This window comes from Protopterus annectens, chromosome 6.part0 (assembly GCF_019279795.1).
Source record: "Protopterus annectens isolate FY-2018-M chromosome 6.part0, PAN1.0, whole genome shotgun sequence".
Classification (NCBI taxonomy): Eukaryota; Metazoa; Chordata; order Ceratodontiformes; family Protopteridae; genus Protopterus; species Protopterus annectens.
This window is the reverse complement of record NC_056737.1, coordinates 1,823,234,645-1,823,253,700: the sequence shown is the minus strand read 5'-3', so window position 1 is coordinate 1,823,253,700 and position 19,056 is coordinate 1,823,234,645. Positions and strand designations below refer to the sequence as shown.

At 42.6% G+C, this 19,056-nt stretch overlaps 1 protein-coding gene across 1 annotated transcript in view; it reads left to right on the top strand.

Moving 5' to 3' along the window:
• The window catches only part of PMS1 (PMS1 homolog 1, mismatch repair system component), a 2,357,833-nt gene that overhangs the window by 1,928,248 nt on the left and 410,529 nt on the right, over positions 1 to 19,056 (top strand). The window contains exon 11 of the mRNA XM_044075169.1: positions 13,968 to 14,098. Coding sequence (XP_043931104.1) covers positions 13,968 to 14,098 — 131 coding nt within the window. The remainder of the gene's footprint in view (positions 1 to 13,967; positions 14,099 to 19,056) is intronic.

Sequence of the window (19,056 nt, the reverse complement as noted above, 5' to 3'; positions counted from 1 at the left end):
GCCCTTTTTGGGCAAGGACAACTGGATGTGCTCGATAGACCTTCAGGACGCATACTATCACATAAAGATACACAGGCGCTCCAGGAGGTTTCTCCACTTTCGGCTAGGGACCAGTCATTATCAATTCAGAGCCCTGCCTTTTGGCCTCACTTCAGCCCCCAGAGTGTTTACCAAATGCATGGCAGTGGTTACGGCTCATCTGAGACGTCAAGGATTCCAGGTGTTTCCTTATTTGGACGACTGGCTCCTCTCCGCCACCACCAAGCATCAGCTTCTTCAGAGCAGAGACTACACTCTGCAGCTTTGCAAAAAGTTGGGAATATCTGTGAATTTCAAAAAATCTTCTCTGCTGCCTTGCCAATCTATCACCTTTATAGGCGCAGAACTAAATACTGTCAGTATGTTAGCCAGACTAACAAATCAGAGAATTCTGGACATCCAAAAATACGTTCAGATTATTTTACTGAGCAACAAAGTCAAAGCCAAATTGGTTCTCAAGGTTCTAGGTCTTATGGCTGCGGCCATTGTACTTCTTCCATTAGCTCGCTTCCACATGCGTCTTCTGCAGTGGATGTTATTCACTCAGAGGTCGTTCCAGAACCTACCCATGAGGCATGAAATCTTGGTTACACAATCGTGCAGGACTCATCTAACCTGGTGGATGTCTTCCCCTCTGCTTCATCAGGGCCGACCATTTGTTCCCCCTCCTCCGGTTGCCACAGTCACTATGAATGCCTCTCTGATCGGGTGGGGGGGGCATTATCAGGGCAGGATGGTCCACGGGACTTGGCAACCCACAGAATACCATCTGCACATAAATGTCCTGGAGATGAGAGCGGTGCTTTTAACGTTGCAAGCCCTCAACGACTTTCTTCCCTCGGGGACTATTGCAGTTCAAACGGACAACATGTCTGTAGTCTGGTACATCAACAAACAGGGCGGGACCAGGTCCTATCCTTTGTGTCGAGAAGCTCTCAGACTTTGGCAATGGGCAATCTCCTCTCATCGGTTTCTGATAGCAACGCACATCCCCGGCAGGTCCAACCTCTTAGCGGACAGACTGAGCAGAGCCATTCTCATGCCTCACGAGTGGTCTCTCAATCAATCGGTAGTGGACGAGATATTTCTGAAATGGGGCACCCTTGTTGCGACCTTTTGCTACACCCCAAAACAGCAAATGCCCGGACTTCTTCACCCTCTTTCCCTACCAGGCCAACCCCTGAGAGACTCTCTAACCCAGGATTGGCCCGGGGACTTCTGCGCATTTCCTCCTTTCCCCTTAATTCCACAGGTCATTCAGAAAGCTACCGTTTTGAGAGCCAAGTTGATTCTCATTGCCCCTTATTGGCCTCGACAAATTTGGTTTCCGACCCTACATCGTCACCTCCTGGTGCAGCCTTGGCATCTGGACCCAGTTCCGGATCTTCTGATCCACCAAACGGGTCAGCAGCACCGGGCCATTCGTTCTCTCAACCTCACTGCTTGGTTGCTCCACTTCCTTCCCTAGCCAGGCTTCCTATGATCTCTGATCCGGTCAGAGATATCTTAATAGCTTCCTTGAAGTCGTCCACCAGAACGGTTTATGCTAGCAAGTGGCGATGTTTTTCCCTATGGGCAAACTCCAGGCACATTGATCCTTTTACGGCATCTGTGCATTCAATTTTAGATTTTCTGGCTGAAGTTTTTCAGTCAGGATCTTCTTCATCAACAGTTAAAGTTCAACTGGTGGCAATTTCTAAATATCATGTTGGCTTGCAAGATCATAACATTATGTCGCATAGACTATGCAAAGCTTTTCTGAGAGGAGTTTTTCTCCTAAAGCCTCCAATAAAACATCCTCCTCCACAATGGGATCTGAATTTAATGTTAGCATCCTTGATTTTACCCCCCTTCGAACCATCTGCTTCATGCTCCTTAAAGTTGCTGACCTGGAAAACAATATTCTTACTGGCTGTCACTTCAGCAAGGAGGGTATCTGAACTTCAAGCTGTCTGCATCCGTTCCCCATACTTAGTTTTTCACAAGGACAGGGTATCCTTGAGAACAAATCCATCCTTTCTGCCCAAGGTTGTTTCTCAGACTAACATTAATCAATCCATCGATCTACCAGTTTTTTTTCCCTAATTATTCTGACAGAGCTGAGCAAAAACTTCATTTTTTGGATGTCCATCGTCAGCTCAGATATTATTTGCATAGGACTAAACAATTCAGGAATTCGGATCAATTATTTGTTTCCTATGCAGAAAACAGGAAAGGTTTCCCAGTGTCGAAAGTGACCTTATCCAGATGGTTGTCTTCCTCCATTTCCTATGTGTACTCGCTCAGAGGCAAGCAACTACCCTCAAAACCAAAAGCACATTCAACCAGGAGTCTATCCACTTCTACAGCCTTTCAGGATAGACTACCTATTGATACCATTTGTGCAGCAGCTACTTGGGCCACTCCTCATACCTTTGTCACTCATTATAAATTAGATTTGGCCTCCAGGGACAGAGCCAGTTTTGGTTCCACAGTACTCGAGTCTGTTCCATTGAGCCACCCGGGATACAGGTGCTAGGGACGCGGTCCCATCCAGCAAGAATGAAGGCGAGATTGACAACTTAACATTTAGAAGTTATGTACCTACCATAACGTTCCATGTTAGTTGTCTTCTCGCCTTCTTTCTTGGCCCTCCCTCCTTCCCCCTGGCCTGGACAGATCTTGAAGGGCTTCTCTTTCTCAGGTTGAGTTTTCAGTAGAAAGAGTCTATCTTGGGAACTTTTTTGCCTAGTTCTTCTAGGCTAGTCTTTGCTCTTCCTTTGGGAATAGTATTATTTAGCAGGGTATTTGGCTATCAAACGAGATCTGAGGTAGTCTCGCCTTGCATCATGGGATATAGGGTTGCCTCGAGCTGGTAAAAGGAGTTCTCAAGCTTAGCAAGTGCCGAGTTGGAGCCGAGGATCGGCTCCGAAGACAACTAACATGGAACGTTATGGTAGGTACATAACTTCTAATTTATTTCTATGTAATTTGCTCCTTCCATTTTCAAAAGATGCCTCTTCTAGTTCTTTTATGATATTAAGTACTTCACATACTGTTGTTTTAGACTTCAGTTTCTGTTTTCTAATACCTGCATATTTGGCAGCCAACATATTTAAACTTATTAAGGTCTTACTATATCTAGGCAATCCAGAGCCCGTGTCTCAGCTAAAAAAATAATTTCCTTAGTTAAAGCTATTTGCTCATTCAGTGTTTCAGATAGAGTTCTCTGTAGTAAATTTTTAACATCTGCCAACTCATTACACTCTTAAAACTTATGTTCTGAGTTACCTTGCCATACACATGGCTCTTTTAGCCCCTTTGTTACCCAGCCAGTGTTCCTTCTTACCCTGGTCCTTCTTTTCTATCTCCCATTTTTTTCCTGTACCCCTTTCATTTGATGTTTTCTTGGAATTCTGCATTCCATCACCAGATTTCCTTGTTTACCTGGCTCAGCCACATATCTGCTCTATAGTCCTTACACATGTTGTTTTGATGCACTGCCATTCTTTTTCAACTCCACCTATTTCCTTTTCTTGCTGGAGCCCTGAGTAACTTGTTGAACTTTTGTGCTTTCTATTCAGTCAACTTCCAAGTCTTTAACCTAGTCTCTGTTGACCTTAGAGCCTTCTCTGACCACTGCTTGCAGCTAATTGCGATAACCACTGATGTATGCTGTGGACCAACTGTTCCACTGGGTATGACTTTGCAATCGTTGATTCTATCCCAGTACTGTTTCCTTATGAGGAGGAAGTCTATTTGAGTTGCATGCTTGCCACTCTTATATGTGATGTTGTGACTTTCTGTTCTTGCTGAACCATGTGTTGGCCACCATCAAGCTATTTGCCAGACAGGTGTCTAGCATGTCCCCTCCTCCTTTTTTTCAGTTGCCCCACATATGCAGACCCAACCCAGGCAGACTTCATATCCTGTTCTGTCTATCCCGATATGTATATTCAGGTCGACAACAATTCATGTTGTTCTACTTTATCTAGTAGATCTTGCAGCTGCTGCCTGAGTGTACTCTTTTCCTCATTATCTCAGCTGTGCTGTGGATCACAGACTGAGATTATGAATAGCACTCTATCCTTACACTGGAGTCTGATTACCATGAGTCTGTCATGAATTCTAATGACACCCCTCACTGTCTTCTGAAGCCTCTCACTCACCAAAATTCTTATATCATTTCTAGTCTGTCCTCCTTGTGACACCCGTGCCCTGGCCCAGCAATCAAGGAGCCTCAATCCTCACCACTAACACCAGAGAGGGCATCTCCTATATGAAGAAAGGATAACAAATACACACAGTAAAGTGCAATTTCCCTTAAGAGAACACAGAGATTACAGTCAGTCTGGGGCTGGTCACTTCCTTGCTCTCCAGGTCCCCAATAAGACTCCCCACTGGCACAGCTATAGGGTCCAAATAGCCTAGCTGGGCAAGCTAAAACCTCCAGCACCCTCTCTGTCCAACCAGTGCTTCATGTCCCTGCCCAAGTATCTGACACACACACACACACACACACACACACACACACACACACACACACACACACACACACACACACACACACACACACAAACACTTTGAGATAAGAGTTTATACAACCACACAGACACTCCTGAGAAAGGCTGGCACAGGTTCTCCAGCTGTGCCCCTATCACCCAGACTATACGGTAGTACCACCTGCCACCACCCAGCTAATATTTATCAGCTACTCAAAGGCCCTTAAAAGGGTGTCCAATTATTACTGTGCAATATTATTATCCAATTGGTAGTATAACTAAACAGTCAAGACTTGGTACAGTAATCACTATAAATATGGAATGTACTCTAGAGCTTAAATTATCTCTACACAAAATAGCCACAGTTGAAAGGTTTTAAAATATTTAATAAGTAATCAAAACACAAGACAATACTTCTTACTATACAGTGCTAGTTAAGAGTTCAGAGATCACAGAGAAATACTTAAAATAATTCAGTAGTACAGTTCTGACATCACAGAAAACATTAGTCTAATATTTCTAGTTCCTAGCTATTTCTAAAAGAAAACACAAGTCTAAGATAACTTACATAAGAAAACAGGCAGAGTGCTGATGAGTCGGATGGTCAAGACAAAAATGCATATTCCTCTCTGGTTCTCTCTGTTTAAATTGAACTTGCAGTTCTGATTCACATTACATCATTTCTCACACTTTCCTGGGGTTCCCAGAATAACAGAAAATGCATTTACATTCTTAACATCACCTTTTGTTATCTTGCAGCTGGTCAGGAAACAGAGCAATAAAAATACATTTGCATGTTTAAATCTAGCAATTTAACTCTTGGTTAAAACAATAGAAAGAATTTCTTCATCTAGACCAGCCAGCACCACTGTCTACATCAAAGGGTCACAACATGTTTCACTTTGGTCAGTAGAGAGCACTGTTGTTTCATTTTTTTTCAGTTTCACATCTAACAGCAGTTTCTTTATATTTAAGACAACACGCCTGTAGTTTACATTCATATTTACAAATGACAGAACTATCTGCAAAATTCTATCTGGCTAGGCTGGCAGCTTTCACATTTCTCTCCCCCTGGAGAACTCAAGCTAATTTTTCAAGTGACCCTTGAGAAATGCTGCTTGGGAGAGTCAGGTCTATCTGAGTATACCTACCCCAGTCCCTGTCTTGAGAGCCCATGTCATTGGCATTGCTCCTCCCACTGCGGTACTGCACTGACATATATGCTTGCAACCCCAGGCTCCATCATAGCAACTTGGCATTTTGCTGGCTGGCTCTGTTTAACCATGTTAGGAGGTTGTGATCTGTCATAACAGTGAATTTCCTTCCATACAGATAAGGCTGAAGTTTCTGCAGTGCCCACACTATGGCTAGTCAATTCCTTTTCTACCACTGAATAGCATTCCTCCCTGGGTTGGAGCCTACGACTGAGATAAACTATTGGATGCTTTTCTCCTTCTGAAGAAATCTGGCTAAGTACAGCCCCCACCCCATGGTTTGAAGCATCCACCTGCACAACAAATTCTTTGCTGTAATCTGGACTGGCTAACACAGGGGGTCCTCCCAAAGCTTCTATAAGCTTCTGGAATGCTTGTTCACATGCTGGGGTCCACACTACCTTATCTGGCCTGTTCTTCCTTGTCAGGTCTGTGAGGGGAGCACCTGTGGCACTATAACTGAGGACAAACTTTCTATAGTACCCTGCTGTCCCTAAAAATACCCTCAATTGCTTTTTAGTAACAGGTGCAGGCCATGCCTGAATGGCTTCCACTTTGGCAGCTTCTGGCCTTATCTTACCACTCTCCACTCTATGTCCTAGGGTAGGAGACCTTTGCCATACCCACCTGACATTTGCTCGGCTTAATGGTCAACTCTGCCATCTGTAGTCTGTCCATCACCTCCCTGACATGCTGAAGGCTCTCTGGCTAGGAATGGCTGTAGATGGCAATATCATCTAGGTAAGCAAGGGCAAACCCTCCTGTTAGGATACGATCTACCAGTCTCTGGAAAGTCGCTGGGACATTCTTCATCCCAAAGGACATCTTAGTGAACTCATACAAGCCAAAAGGAGTCACAAAGGCTGACTTCTGTCTAGCACTGGAAGTCAAGGGCACCTGCCAGTAACCCTTCGTAAGATCAATGGTTGTAAGATACTTAGCCCCACCCAGCTGCTCTAGGGCCTCATCTGTCCTAGGCATGGGGTAAGCATCTGACTCTGTGTGACTATTTAATTTCCTGTAGTCCACAGAGAACCTGGTGCTGCCATCCTTCTTTGGCACCAGCACCACTGGGGAGGCTCAGAGACTGTTGGACTCTTGAATCACCCCTAGTTCCAACATCTCCTGTACCTCCTCCCTCAGCTCTCACAGGCACTATAAGTGGCCTACTAATAGGCCTTTGGGGTCTTGTATCCACCTGATGCTGCCCCAGGTGGGTGCACCCTGATTTCCCAGTGAACATGTCCTCAAATTCCTGCAACACTGCTCGGATTTCTAAAGCCTGGGTAGGAGATAGCTTCTAGGACATTGCTACCTCTTCCACTGAGGTGTCAGCCCGAGCCTCACTGAGGAGATCAGTCCCCAGACCTCCCTCAGGCTCCTCCTGCAATCCACTGCAAATGCTCAGCACAAGGGCCTCCCTATCATGGTAAGGTTTCATCATGTTAACATGGTACAATTTGTGCCCCTGCCTTCTGCCTAGCAGTTCCACAATGTAGTTAACACTTACCTTCCTTGTAGGGTCCCTCCCAAGCTGCTTGCAGTTTGTTGCGTCTAACAGGAATGAGAATCATTACCTGCTGCCCCACAGCATACTCTCTAGCTCGAGCATTCCTGTCATACCATACCTTTTTCTATTGTTGGGCTTCTGCCAGGTATTCCGGGGCCAAGCCCATGAGTTCCCTGAGCCTTGTCCTGAGGTTTAGGATGTATGCCACAACAGACTCCTTGTGAGACTCGCACTCACCTTCCCACTCATCTCAAATTAAATCTAGAGGTCCCCTCACCCTATGCCCATACAGCAACTCAAAGGGTGAAAAACCTGTGGATTCCTGGGGAACCTCCCTTTAAGCAAACAACAGATGGGGCAAATATTTGTTCCACTCCCTCTTAAACTGATCTGCAAATGCCCATAGCATGGACTTGATTGTAGAGTTTAACCTCTCAACAAGACCATTAGTCTGGGGATAGTAGGGGGTGGTTTTCATGTGCTTCATCCCACAGGACTTCCACAGGCAAGCCAGCAGGTCTTACATGAAATTTGCACCTCTGTCAGTCAGTATTTCTTTTGGGAAACCTACCCTGCTGAAAATCTCTAACAAAGCATTTGCCACCTTCTCTGCCTCATTGGAGGACAAAGCCATTGCCTCAGGGTATTGTGTAGCATAATCCACTGCCACTAGGATATACTTTCTCCCTGTGGAACTTGGGGTACTCAGAGGACCCACAATATCCATAGCTACCCTCTGAAATGGCTCCTCAATCACAGGAAAAGGCATCAAAGGAGCTCTCACCTTGTCTCCTGCCTTGCCTACCTTTTGGCACTGCTCACAGGTCCTGCAGTACCCTGTTACATCTCTGGAAATTCCAGGCCAATAGAAGTTCTGCATAATATGCCTCTTTGTACGTTTTATGCCCATATGACCTGCAAAGGGAATATCATGGGCTTTTGCTAGAAGTGCCAGACAGTAGGCTCTAGGCCCTACCAACTGCTGTACTCTCTCACCTTCTAGCCCTTCCCTCAGGAGTCCACTCTCTGTATAGTAACCCTTTGTCCCAGTATACAGATTCCCCCTTTTCTTGAGAATCAGGTGCCTCCCTAGCTACCTGCCTCAGGCCTTGCAATGTAGGGTCTGAGAACTGAGCCTGTCTCAACTCTCTCCTTGTAATCCTTCCCAGCTCCCCTTCCACAGGAAGTCTGGCATCCTCTGACAGTGGTGCCTCACTGTCAGCCTGGGTACTACTACTCACCTCTGTCTTTGCAGTCACTCTGTCCAAGGGACCATCAGTACCCACAAGCAGCTGTGGCTCACCTTCAGTCTCACTGCTACAGGGTAGCTCCCTCCATTAAGTAACCACCTCACCAGTCCTGGCTGCAAGTATGCAATCTGTCTGGGTCTCCCCCAGGCTACCAAACCCACATGCTTGTCTCCTAGCCTGACTGCGTGTAACTGCATAAGGATATGGTACTGCCTCATTCAAATCCTTCTCTTTCAGGACATCTGCAGGATGGTAGTTCAGTACCCCTGTTGTCTCAAGACAACATACTTTTGGCATTTTGTCTTTCTCACTTACTGGCTCCCTCACATTTTGTTCCCCACCTAGCCTCCATGGACACCTGTATGCCACATGGCCCAACTGGTTGCATTCAAAACATTTAACCCTAGCTCCTGGACATGTACCTGGACTAGTGGCTTCCCCTGCTACTAGGAGATTATGTTGGGGCCGTCTGTGCTGCCCACCATGGGTTCCTTTAGACCCATGAGCAGTACTGTGGGTCCCCTTCCTGTGCAGGGCTGCCCTGCTTGCCAGTATAGGTCTCCCTTCTTCCCCAACTCATCTGAAGTAGCACATTGTCTATCAGCTAACCAGATCCTCATGTTCTCAGGCAAAGTTCTAAGGGCTTGTTCCCTCACCAAAAGGTCTGCCAGCCCTTCAAAAGTGGTGACCTGGCATCCACTCACCCACCTATGGAAACATATTCACACACACTTTCATCTGCCTTGCGTCTATGCTCACGAAACATTTTCGCATACGTTTCAGGTATTCGCTTAAAAAAAACTCTAATAGACAATTTTTTACAGCAGTTTAATCAAAACATGCAATGTCAGACATTTTAGACAATACAGTTGCAGCTTTACCATGGACTAAGGGGGTCAGAAACCGTACCCAGAGCCTTTGGTCAACACTATACTGTTTGCATTCCCTCTCAAACATATGAATGAAACTATCAGAATTATCCCCCTCGTTAAACTGCGGAGGAAATTTACTGACCTGTTGTGCTTCTGGGGTCCAGTTACTCCCTTCCCCATTACCTCCATGACTCTGGCGAAGAGTCACCATTTCTCTCTCATGCTTCCTCTACCTCTCCTTTTCCTCAACTTCTATCTCCAAATGCCTGGCCTCCAACTCAAGTCTCTTTAGCTCCAGATGGATTTTTAAGTCCTCTGCAGAAAGGTTGAGCTGTCCTTTCTCCCAGGGTATTATATCTTCACTACCAGTCTATTTGTCCTCCTGGTTTCTGTTTTCTAATGCAGCTTTAACCAAGGCTGCAGTCAGGTCTGCCTTAGTCAGGTTTCCATGCACCAGTCCCCTAGCCTGGCACATCTCCACCAGCTGGCTTCTTGACAGCTTTCCATACTCCTCTGCTGACATGCTGCCTGCTCACCCTGACTAACTAAGATAACAAAAGAAATAAAACATTTGTTATCTGAACTCTATGCATTCATTGCGTGGCTGATTTAGAGTACAAAACACCTTCAAAGCTCACTGTATGTACACAAGCTACAGGAATTCACTCTACCCACACCACTACCAGCCAATTAGTATTTGCCACCAATTAATATGTGATGTGGATATCCCACTTCTGCCAAACGATATGTGACACCCATGCCGTGGCCCAGCAATCAAGGAGCCTCAATCCTCACCACTTACACCAGAGAGGGCATCTCATATATGAAGAAAGGGTAACAAATACGCGAAGTAAAGTGCAATTTCCCTTAAGAGCACATGGAGATCACAGTCAATCCAGGGCTGGTCGCACCCTTGCTCTCCAGGTCCCCAATAAGACTCCCCACTGGCACAGCTATAGGGTCCATATCTCAGCCTAGCTGGACAAGCTAAAACCTCTAACACCCTCTCTGTCCAGCCAGTGCTTCATGTCCCTGTCCAAGTAGCTGACACACACACACACACACACACACACACACACACACACACACACACACACACACACACACACACACACACACATACTTGAGATAAGAGTTTATACAACCACACAGACACTCCTGGGAAAGGCTGGCACAGGTTCTCCAGCTGTGTCCCTATCACCCAGACTATACTGTAGTACCGCCTGCCACCACCCAGCTAATATTTATCAGCTACTCAAAGGCCTTTAAAAGGGTGACCAATTATTACTGTGCAATATTATTATCCAGTTGGTAGTATAACTAAACAGTCAAGGCTTATTAGAGTGACTTGGTACAGTAATCACTATAAATATGCAATGTACTGTAGAAATTAAATTATCTCTACACAAAACAGCCACAGTTGAAAGGTTTTAAAATATTTAATAATAAGTAATAAAAAAGACAAAACTTCTTATTACACAGTGCTAGTTAAGAGATCACAGAGAAATACTTAAAATAATTCAGTAGTACATTTCTGACATCACAGAAAAACACTTAGTCTAATCTTTCTAGTTCCTAACTATTTCTAAACTTTCTAGTTCCTAACTATTTCTAAAATAAAACACAAGTCTAAGATAGCTTGCATAAGAAAACAGGCAGAGTGCTGATGAGTTGGATGGTCAAGACAAAAATGCTTATTCCTCTCTGTTTAAATTGAACTTGCAGTTCTGATTCACATTACATCATTCCTCACACTTTCCTGGGGTTCCCAGGCTAACAGAAACTGCATTTACATTCTTAACATCTCCTTTTGTTGTCTTGCAGCTGGTCAGGAAACAGAGCGATAAAAATACATTTGCATGTTTAAATCTCGCAATTTAACTCTTGGTTAAAACAATAGAAAAAATGTCTTCATCTAGACCCTTCGGCACCGCTGTTTACATCAAAAGGTCACAACATGCTTTACTTTGGTCAGTAGAGAGCACTGTTTCATTTTTTTCTGTTCCACATCTAACAGCAGTTTCTTTACATTCAAGACAACACGCCTGTAGTTTACATTCATATTTACAAATGACAAAATTATCTGCACAATTCTATCTGGCTAGGCTGGCAGCCTTCACACTCCTCCTAAGTAGTAGCCTGTGGATCCCAAGCCACATGGCTTTGCTGCATTACACTGCCCTGCCATCTTATCTCTTTGATACAGAGGCTGTCCAGTGTCCACCTTACTATCATGCCTTCTACTTCCATGCTGCATCACATCAGTGAATGTATATCGAGTGTAGTAATTCATGTCAGGTTGATTGGTTTTATGTCCATCTTTTTTTCAACTGAGATATCCCAGATATCCCAAGCTAGTCAACTGGACATCCTCTAGCCAGTAGCTTATTGTCCCAAAGCTGCTGGGCTCTATGGCAAGCACATGCTGATCAGTAGGGACACATAGTCCCCTCTCACCATTAGCATGGGTCCCTTGGGTAGGTCAGAGTAGGCAGGATCCACTACCCACTTATCACTGTTAAATGCCCGTGCCCATTTTTGGTGACAGTAGTCAATATAACCACATCACTTAATCAAGTTTTACACCATCGAGTGACTAGCCCTGACATAGTGCGCAGTGTATGGTCCACGTTTTCCTATCTAGATGATACTGCATACTACAGTTGATGCAAAACGTAGTTGGTTTGTACAACTGTTCCCCTGATAGAAACCATCTTGGGTCTGTGCTGCTGCCCACAATTCCATTCTTGAGTGAGTTTGAGGTGGAAGCACTCAACATATTTTTGGGGAGGTGGGAGGAACCCCACAGAGGGAGAGCATGCAAACTGCATAGAGGCATTGCCCTGGAGTCAGGATTAAACCTTATATTACATGCATGGGAGGCAAAGACTTTAACCGTTATGTTTTCATTAATATTCATATTCTTAAAACAATTGTTTTACTGTTTTTCCTCAGATTCTTTCACCTTGCTTGGGTCTCCCCTGTAAAGAGGCCACTAACCTACTGGAACTAACTCGGTCAGCAAAGAATAAATAAATACAATTTGTGTTTTTGTATATTTTTAAGTTTATGCAATTCATGTTCTACTTTGTATATGTTGTACTTCCTTGGCAATGGGATGTTGTAATTTTTGTTTGTAGCTAAAATGGTTCCTCTCTGCATCATCCCCCTACTCTGTTAAACAAACAAACATACACGCATAAATAAAATGTGGATTAGAAGAGTGCATAGTGATTAGAATAGCATAACCTATTCTAAAGTCCAGTTATATAGGTATTGTGTAGATTTCAGAAACAACTAGAGTTGTTCTTCAGCCCCATTCAGTGTTGTGGCTGTTTTTTTTTTTTTATCTCCAGTAATGGATAGTACTGCTTGACAAATTTCCATGAGAACTGTTCATCATGTATTTTATACTGAATAACAGCAAATGTGATCTTTAAGTGGAACTGAAATCCTGTGATTTAAAAAAAATGTATAGTTTAGCATTGAAACTTGATGTATACATTTTGTACCATAAAAATGTTAAGTTTTTTATTGCATATTGGACTTTACATATTTATTTACAGTGGCATCAGAGGGAGCGTTAGAAAAGGTTTATTTTATCCTTGTAACTGCAAAAGGTTTATAGTGACATTTCAGTACACTGTTTTGAGAAACTGAATGCCATAAGATGGCTGACATAACTGGCAGTTAGCTTGGAGGATTAATGCTGTGAGGTGTTACTGTTGTCCATGGTTTGAGTCACTCATCTTCCATTTGCCTACTGTTGAGCTCATACCTGGTTATCAGCTTTAAAAAACGTTAGTTAATAACAGAGATCGCTATTTTTGCTTTGAGATTAAATGAGAGGAATTTGAAAATGAGATATTCCTTCTGAGAAGGAACTGTTTGTGGTTGTTCAATATTTTGACAGATTTTATCCATAACATCTTTTATGGTCATGTCAATTACAACTGACTCATTCTATGTATATATTTTGGCAGGATTACATGCTTTTTGTCCCATGCAGGTTACCAAAGGATGTGTATATAATTACCATGAGTGCACCAAATCATGTTTTATTTTGTGTGTTTACTGAGGTAACATTTTATTGCCTTAGCAACTGAATAGCAAAGTGGTTTTGTTTGTTGTCATTTGCATACTTCTAAGCTTGGGTGATGGCACAATAGTTTACTTAAAAAAGTGATCTTTTATACATACTTGTATTCATCCTCCAGTAGCTACTTTACCTTAGTTTATTGAAGTAATGTATTATGGTGATTTGATCCGATATTGGCAGTGGTAAGAGCATTGTGCATGTACAGCCAGATAATTTAAGCATATGCAATAACTTACAGATTATAGCAGCAAGGTGTAACTCACTTCAATAGATAATTTTTCTTCCATTTATTATATGCAAGTTATCAATTATAATTTCTTTTTTTGTTTTTCTGCACTTCCCAACTTTTAACTGCTGATTTATTTTACAGGTATTTTATAACAGTGCATACTAATAGTAAATGTGTTATTCTGTATAAATAGTAGAGAGCTGGCATTACGTCATCTATATGCATTATTTGTTCTGTATGCCTCTTGTTTAGGTAATATATTCTTTGTTTCAGTCTTCTTGGTGGAACTCAGTATATGGAAGCACTTAATAATATGCAGAAAGAATGCCCACAGCTCAGTGGTGTGACCTACTTTTCTGATCCAAGACTTGTGGCAAATGGATTTAAAATACGTTTGATGCCAGGTAAGTTGTAAACAGCAATGCATGAAAAAAGACCTTATGCAGCAAATATGAATTACATCACCAAACTGAAAAACGTTTTAAAAACATGTTACTGTTTCTTAAAGTGCGGTAGGCTTTGTATTTTCCTTAATGAATGTAATGTGTCTGTTGTATTTGGGTAGGATTTTGTTGCCCTAGAATTAAATTTTTCTTAAATACAGCTTTCTGAATAATCTGATATAATGCTATATCCCCTTCCATTTACTATGCATTTATAGGGGTACATACACGGCTACCGTAACAGTTGTTCTGTACCATCTCACTAGCTTTCATCATTAGTGATCAGATAATCATTATGTTTGTGGTATTATAGGCTATGTCCTTTGTGCCCAGGATCTCATCATTGTATTTCTTCTTTCCCTGTTTCTCTTTGTGTACCTTAAATTTCACTATCATTACTCATTTTCCCTTTCATTGTTCTCCATTCTTAGAGATTCCACCATTGGAATATTAATTCCTCCTCCTTGTAACCATAGCTATTTGCTGTAGCATTGCCAGTTGGAGTATTACTGTTGCTACAAAGTAGAAACATGGTGTTTGCATGCAGGGCTGTCTGGCAAGAATTAGGATATTGCATTACCAGTGTAATGGTCATTAGTGTAACAAACACCTGACAGAAGCAGTCCCCTAACAAGAGTTTTAACATGAAAAGAATCTGTGTACTACAGGGCTGTTAGAAAAGTGGGAGTTGTGTAAGGGACTTGCAAACAGGCTGCAAGCATGCAGTGTGTTTGTACTACTGTAGTAAAAGCCGAAACAGGATATGACTAAAACATACACTTTCCTTACAGGGATTGACAAGATGCAGGAGGGAAGTCTTTTTTTTTTCTTCCTTCCAGAGGAGTTGCAGTAAACACAGGTGTAACATCTGAAACGGGTTAGGGAAATGTAGGATGTAAAGAAGTATGCCACTTAAAGGCAATGATCCCCTAAAAACTTCTTCATTCAAATAAATATTAAATAGTTATGTAATATATATTTACTGACTGAGCTGACCGTTTTGATATCGGTAACTATGCAGTACTAGTTGTTTTCAGTGGCAGACTTGGAGTTTGAGCTTGTTTTTGTGGTTTGCTCAGAATTAAACAATATCAAGAAGAGGTTGTGGGAATAATGCCAGGGTATGTAATCTGCAACATGTTGACATCTCTTTAACTACCAGGCTGTTGAAAAAAAGGAGGAAATTTGGGATAAATTGGTTTACTATGGTTTTAATTGTACTAGAAGGCCAGAGAAATAAAGGACATAAAATGAACATATTGTCATTCTTCTGTGTCTTCCAACCTTCTGCATATCTGTCGGTTTTTGTAACCAGTTTTTCACATTATATATACTTTACCATGATTTTGGTCTATTTATTTATAGCTTTGCCTCTGTAAGACTTATTTTGGATGAATCAGTTTCGTCTGCTCTGCTCATTTGTTAATTTTTGATTTAGTAATTTCTGATCTGATAAGAAAAGTTCCATCTTTAGCAATCTCTTGGACTTCAGTGGCATTATGATGGCTCTACAGATAAAACTTGAGGCAGCCCTCTCTGTACAAATCTGTGCTGAACTTCTGCTTTTGTGAGGGGGGGGGGTCCTTAGACTGTTTTTCAGATGTTTTGAAATACTTTGTAGAAATTATGACTGTGTTTGTATTTTTCCCTTTTATGCTTTTTTTATACCTTGTAGCAGTTTTTTTAAATGTCTTTCTTATCCAGGAACATTTTTCTTTCTTGCTTAAGGAATGGCTGAGTTTAGGACTACCACTCAAAAAATTTGCAATGAGTAATCCTTGGATTTGATGTTGCCAGTTTTAATTTTTTTTCCTTATGTGTGGTTTCGGATCTGATCCCTCAAATCCGACTTCACCATTGTAGTAGCTCATGGCAACCAAAAAGCTCTTGAGCACCCTAATCTACCCATAGTACCTCTCTCCCAGTCACCTCAGATCTTCTTTGCTGACAACAGTAGAAAAATAATAGAACAGAGAAACACCTTAGCTAAGGGTAACACCATTCCTGGCTTTCGTAATAGTCAATTATCAAATTTAGGTCAATAACCAAAATTTAGGTCAACTCGCTCATCCAAAAAACCAAGAAAGGGACAGGGGGATGGTGGGTAGGTTGTTGAGGGAAAAAATGAAAATTGACAATACAAATGAAACATTATAGTGAGTACATAACTATTTTATCTGATGTCAATTATCATTTTATTCTCACATATGGGACAGAGTCCCCAGCTAACCTTTCCCTGGGTGACCTTATGGAAGGATATCTTCAGAACCATTGAACCAAAGGAGGTGCTTCCCCTAGAGATCAAATCCAGCTTGTAATGAGTAATGAAGGTATGAGGGGTAGCCCAAGTTGCTGCTGTTTCTTGAATCTATAGTTTCTAGTTATGTTTGCATGTCTGTAAGAAACCTCTGAAAAGACATTTGTAAGTCTCTGTTTATGAAAAAAACTAATAATAACTGTCTGTCCTTCAAAGATCCCATCTTCAACCTGTCGTCTATCCCTGACTTTTCAGAACTCCCCTGCTTTTGCCTCATATTTATGTCCTGTCCCTTATAAAATGGTTGATTTTCTGGTAGATCACCAAGGAGTACAGTCAGTCAATTATGCCAGACATTAGAGTATCATGCTAATGTTTAGAAAATGCATGTTGATGCAAAACTTATTATTCTATTAGCTTTTTTAAGTGAATTAGAGTAATATTTAAAACTGTCTCTGATTTTGGGCCTTTGTTGCTCTATAATTTTGGCTTGGTCTCTGATTCTCGAGCAATGAAGTTGAGAGGTATGCTTTAGAGTCATAGCCAATGCTTTAGAAATAGGCAGCGACTCTGCCTGTTTCCCTGTACTTTTTCATCTAGTGTTAATTTTAAAAGTGCAGACAAGACAATGGGGAACTATGTTAAAATCTCCTCTGTTCTGGTGGTAAGAGTCTTCAACCACTGTCTCTTCTATATTCCAAGCGTATATGTTTTTTCGTCCTATGTCAGTGTCTTCTATTACCTAACAGCAGTCATCTGCATTCCCAGCCACCAACAGTGTTGAGTTGGATGGGGTATTCACATGTGCCCACCAATCCAAAAGTACTTCTGCTGTCCCTAGTGATTCAGGGACACCCTGTCTCCCAGTGACTTAGGGCAGAGTAATTTTTCTCTCTTACTGATGCCACTTCTTTTCCAACACCAGTTACACCAGATTTTGTTGTGCCATATTTAATTCCTTGTACATCTTCCTATAAGTAGGCCCCCAGTGGTGGAATTTGCCCACTGGTGCTGATTCCTCTGATGTTGCCCTTCTCAGAGTTGGCCACTTAAAGTACCCTTGTACTGTATCCTTCAGCACCTGTCTTCTTATGCCCCGTATCACTGTATTACTGTGTTCCTGGTCTTGAATTCCTTGTATTAAGTCTGACAGCACAGGTGTTTCTGACCTCAGCCATTCCTGTGCTTCCATATTCACTTTCTTCAGCAACCATGGCTCTGGTGACAGCTTTTAGAATGTCAGGTCCTGTAGCACCAGTCCTTGTTTCACATTTTAGGCCAGTGCAGGCGGCCCCTATTCAAAGTGCCGTAAAGGTGTATTAGGGATTCATTTTTACATATCACAGGAATAGTCATGACATCTTCTTGGCTGATTAAATAAATTGATGATCCAATGTTGTCTTTTCCATCTGGTTTCAACCTGTGGGGTTATCAAATCCAACTTGGATCCGAGATTGACCACATTCCAAATACTTCAGTCTATCAAGCTCCAAATCCCCAGCTCGACTAAGATTACCTCATATCTCATTTGCCGCCATTCCTGGACAACAGCTTGGTAGTTTGCTGCATGGGAGTGTATCCTTTATTGAGATTTTTTTGAGTGTAGTTTGGCTTATTCCCTTATTCTGTACCCATAGGTTTTTGTATTTTTTCTAGCTGAGGTATAGGTTTTCTTGTAGTAGGTAGCATAGGTTGTTAGGGTTAAGTGTGTTGATCTTGTTAGCAGGCTTTTCCAGCCCAGTATGTTTAGAGTGTTGTTAGTGTTTGTTTGCTATGTTTTAGTTGTTAGGGTTCTTTTGACTTAGCAGTATGGAGAAGAGTTTTAAAAAGTCTATAGCCTGAGGTCAGAAGCTCCATTGTCAAGATGCCTATGACTGATGTTTATACTGTCTTGGGGCTGCTCACCTCAAATTGCTGTGCGGTATTTGTGAAGGCTTTGGCATTCATGCAATTAATGAGAGAAAGGCCAAGTTGGGAAGTTGGCCCTAAAAGGACAGCTGTTGACTGACAACTCCTCTTTCTCTTCCAGCAAAGGTGATAAGGGTGACCGGGGTCAGAACCAGGGCTCTAAGTGTCCCAAACCTTCAAAGGGAGCCGAAAATCATTAGCCCCCCCCTTCTTCTGGTCCACTAGATTTGAAGGTCCCAAGACCCTTGGCTCCCTTGTGGTTTTGGCTGTATTATTGGCTCTATATCTCAGACCCAATTGCCTTTGGTGCCTACTGTGAGCAAGGCTGCATTTCCTGCTCATAGTGTCCTGACCCCTTTCTTGTCGAAGGGAGCTCTCTCAGACACGTTTTTTCCTCCCTTCTTCCTTACTACTGTGAGCGGGTTTTTGCTGGAGTAATCCCCTTCTCCTCCCCAGACACAAGCCTCTGTAGTTCGGATCCAGTCGTCTGAGCCATTACCCAGTAGGCAAGCATCCAAGCCTCCATCATTGGTTTTGCCAGCTTAGTTGTCCCATTTGGTCAGGAATTTCAGTCCCATTGACTTGGAGCAGCTGATGAAGCCCTTTTTTACAGGCACAGCTGCAGTTAGGATTGATCCACTCAGCTCTGGGTCTTGGACCCGAGGTGTCAGCTCCATTATGTTGGTTTCTTCCCTTGGGCCCTGTGGTTCCAAGGTCATCGGAGCCAATTGGTGTTCTTCTCCTAGGGTTAGAT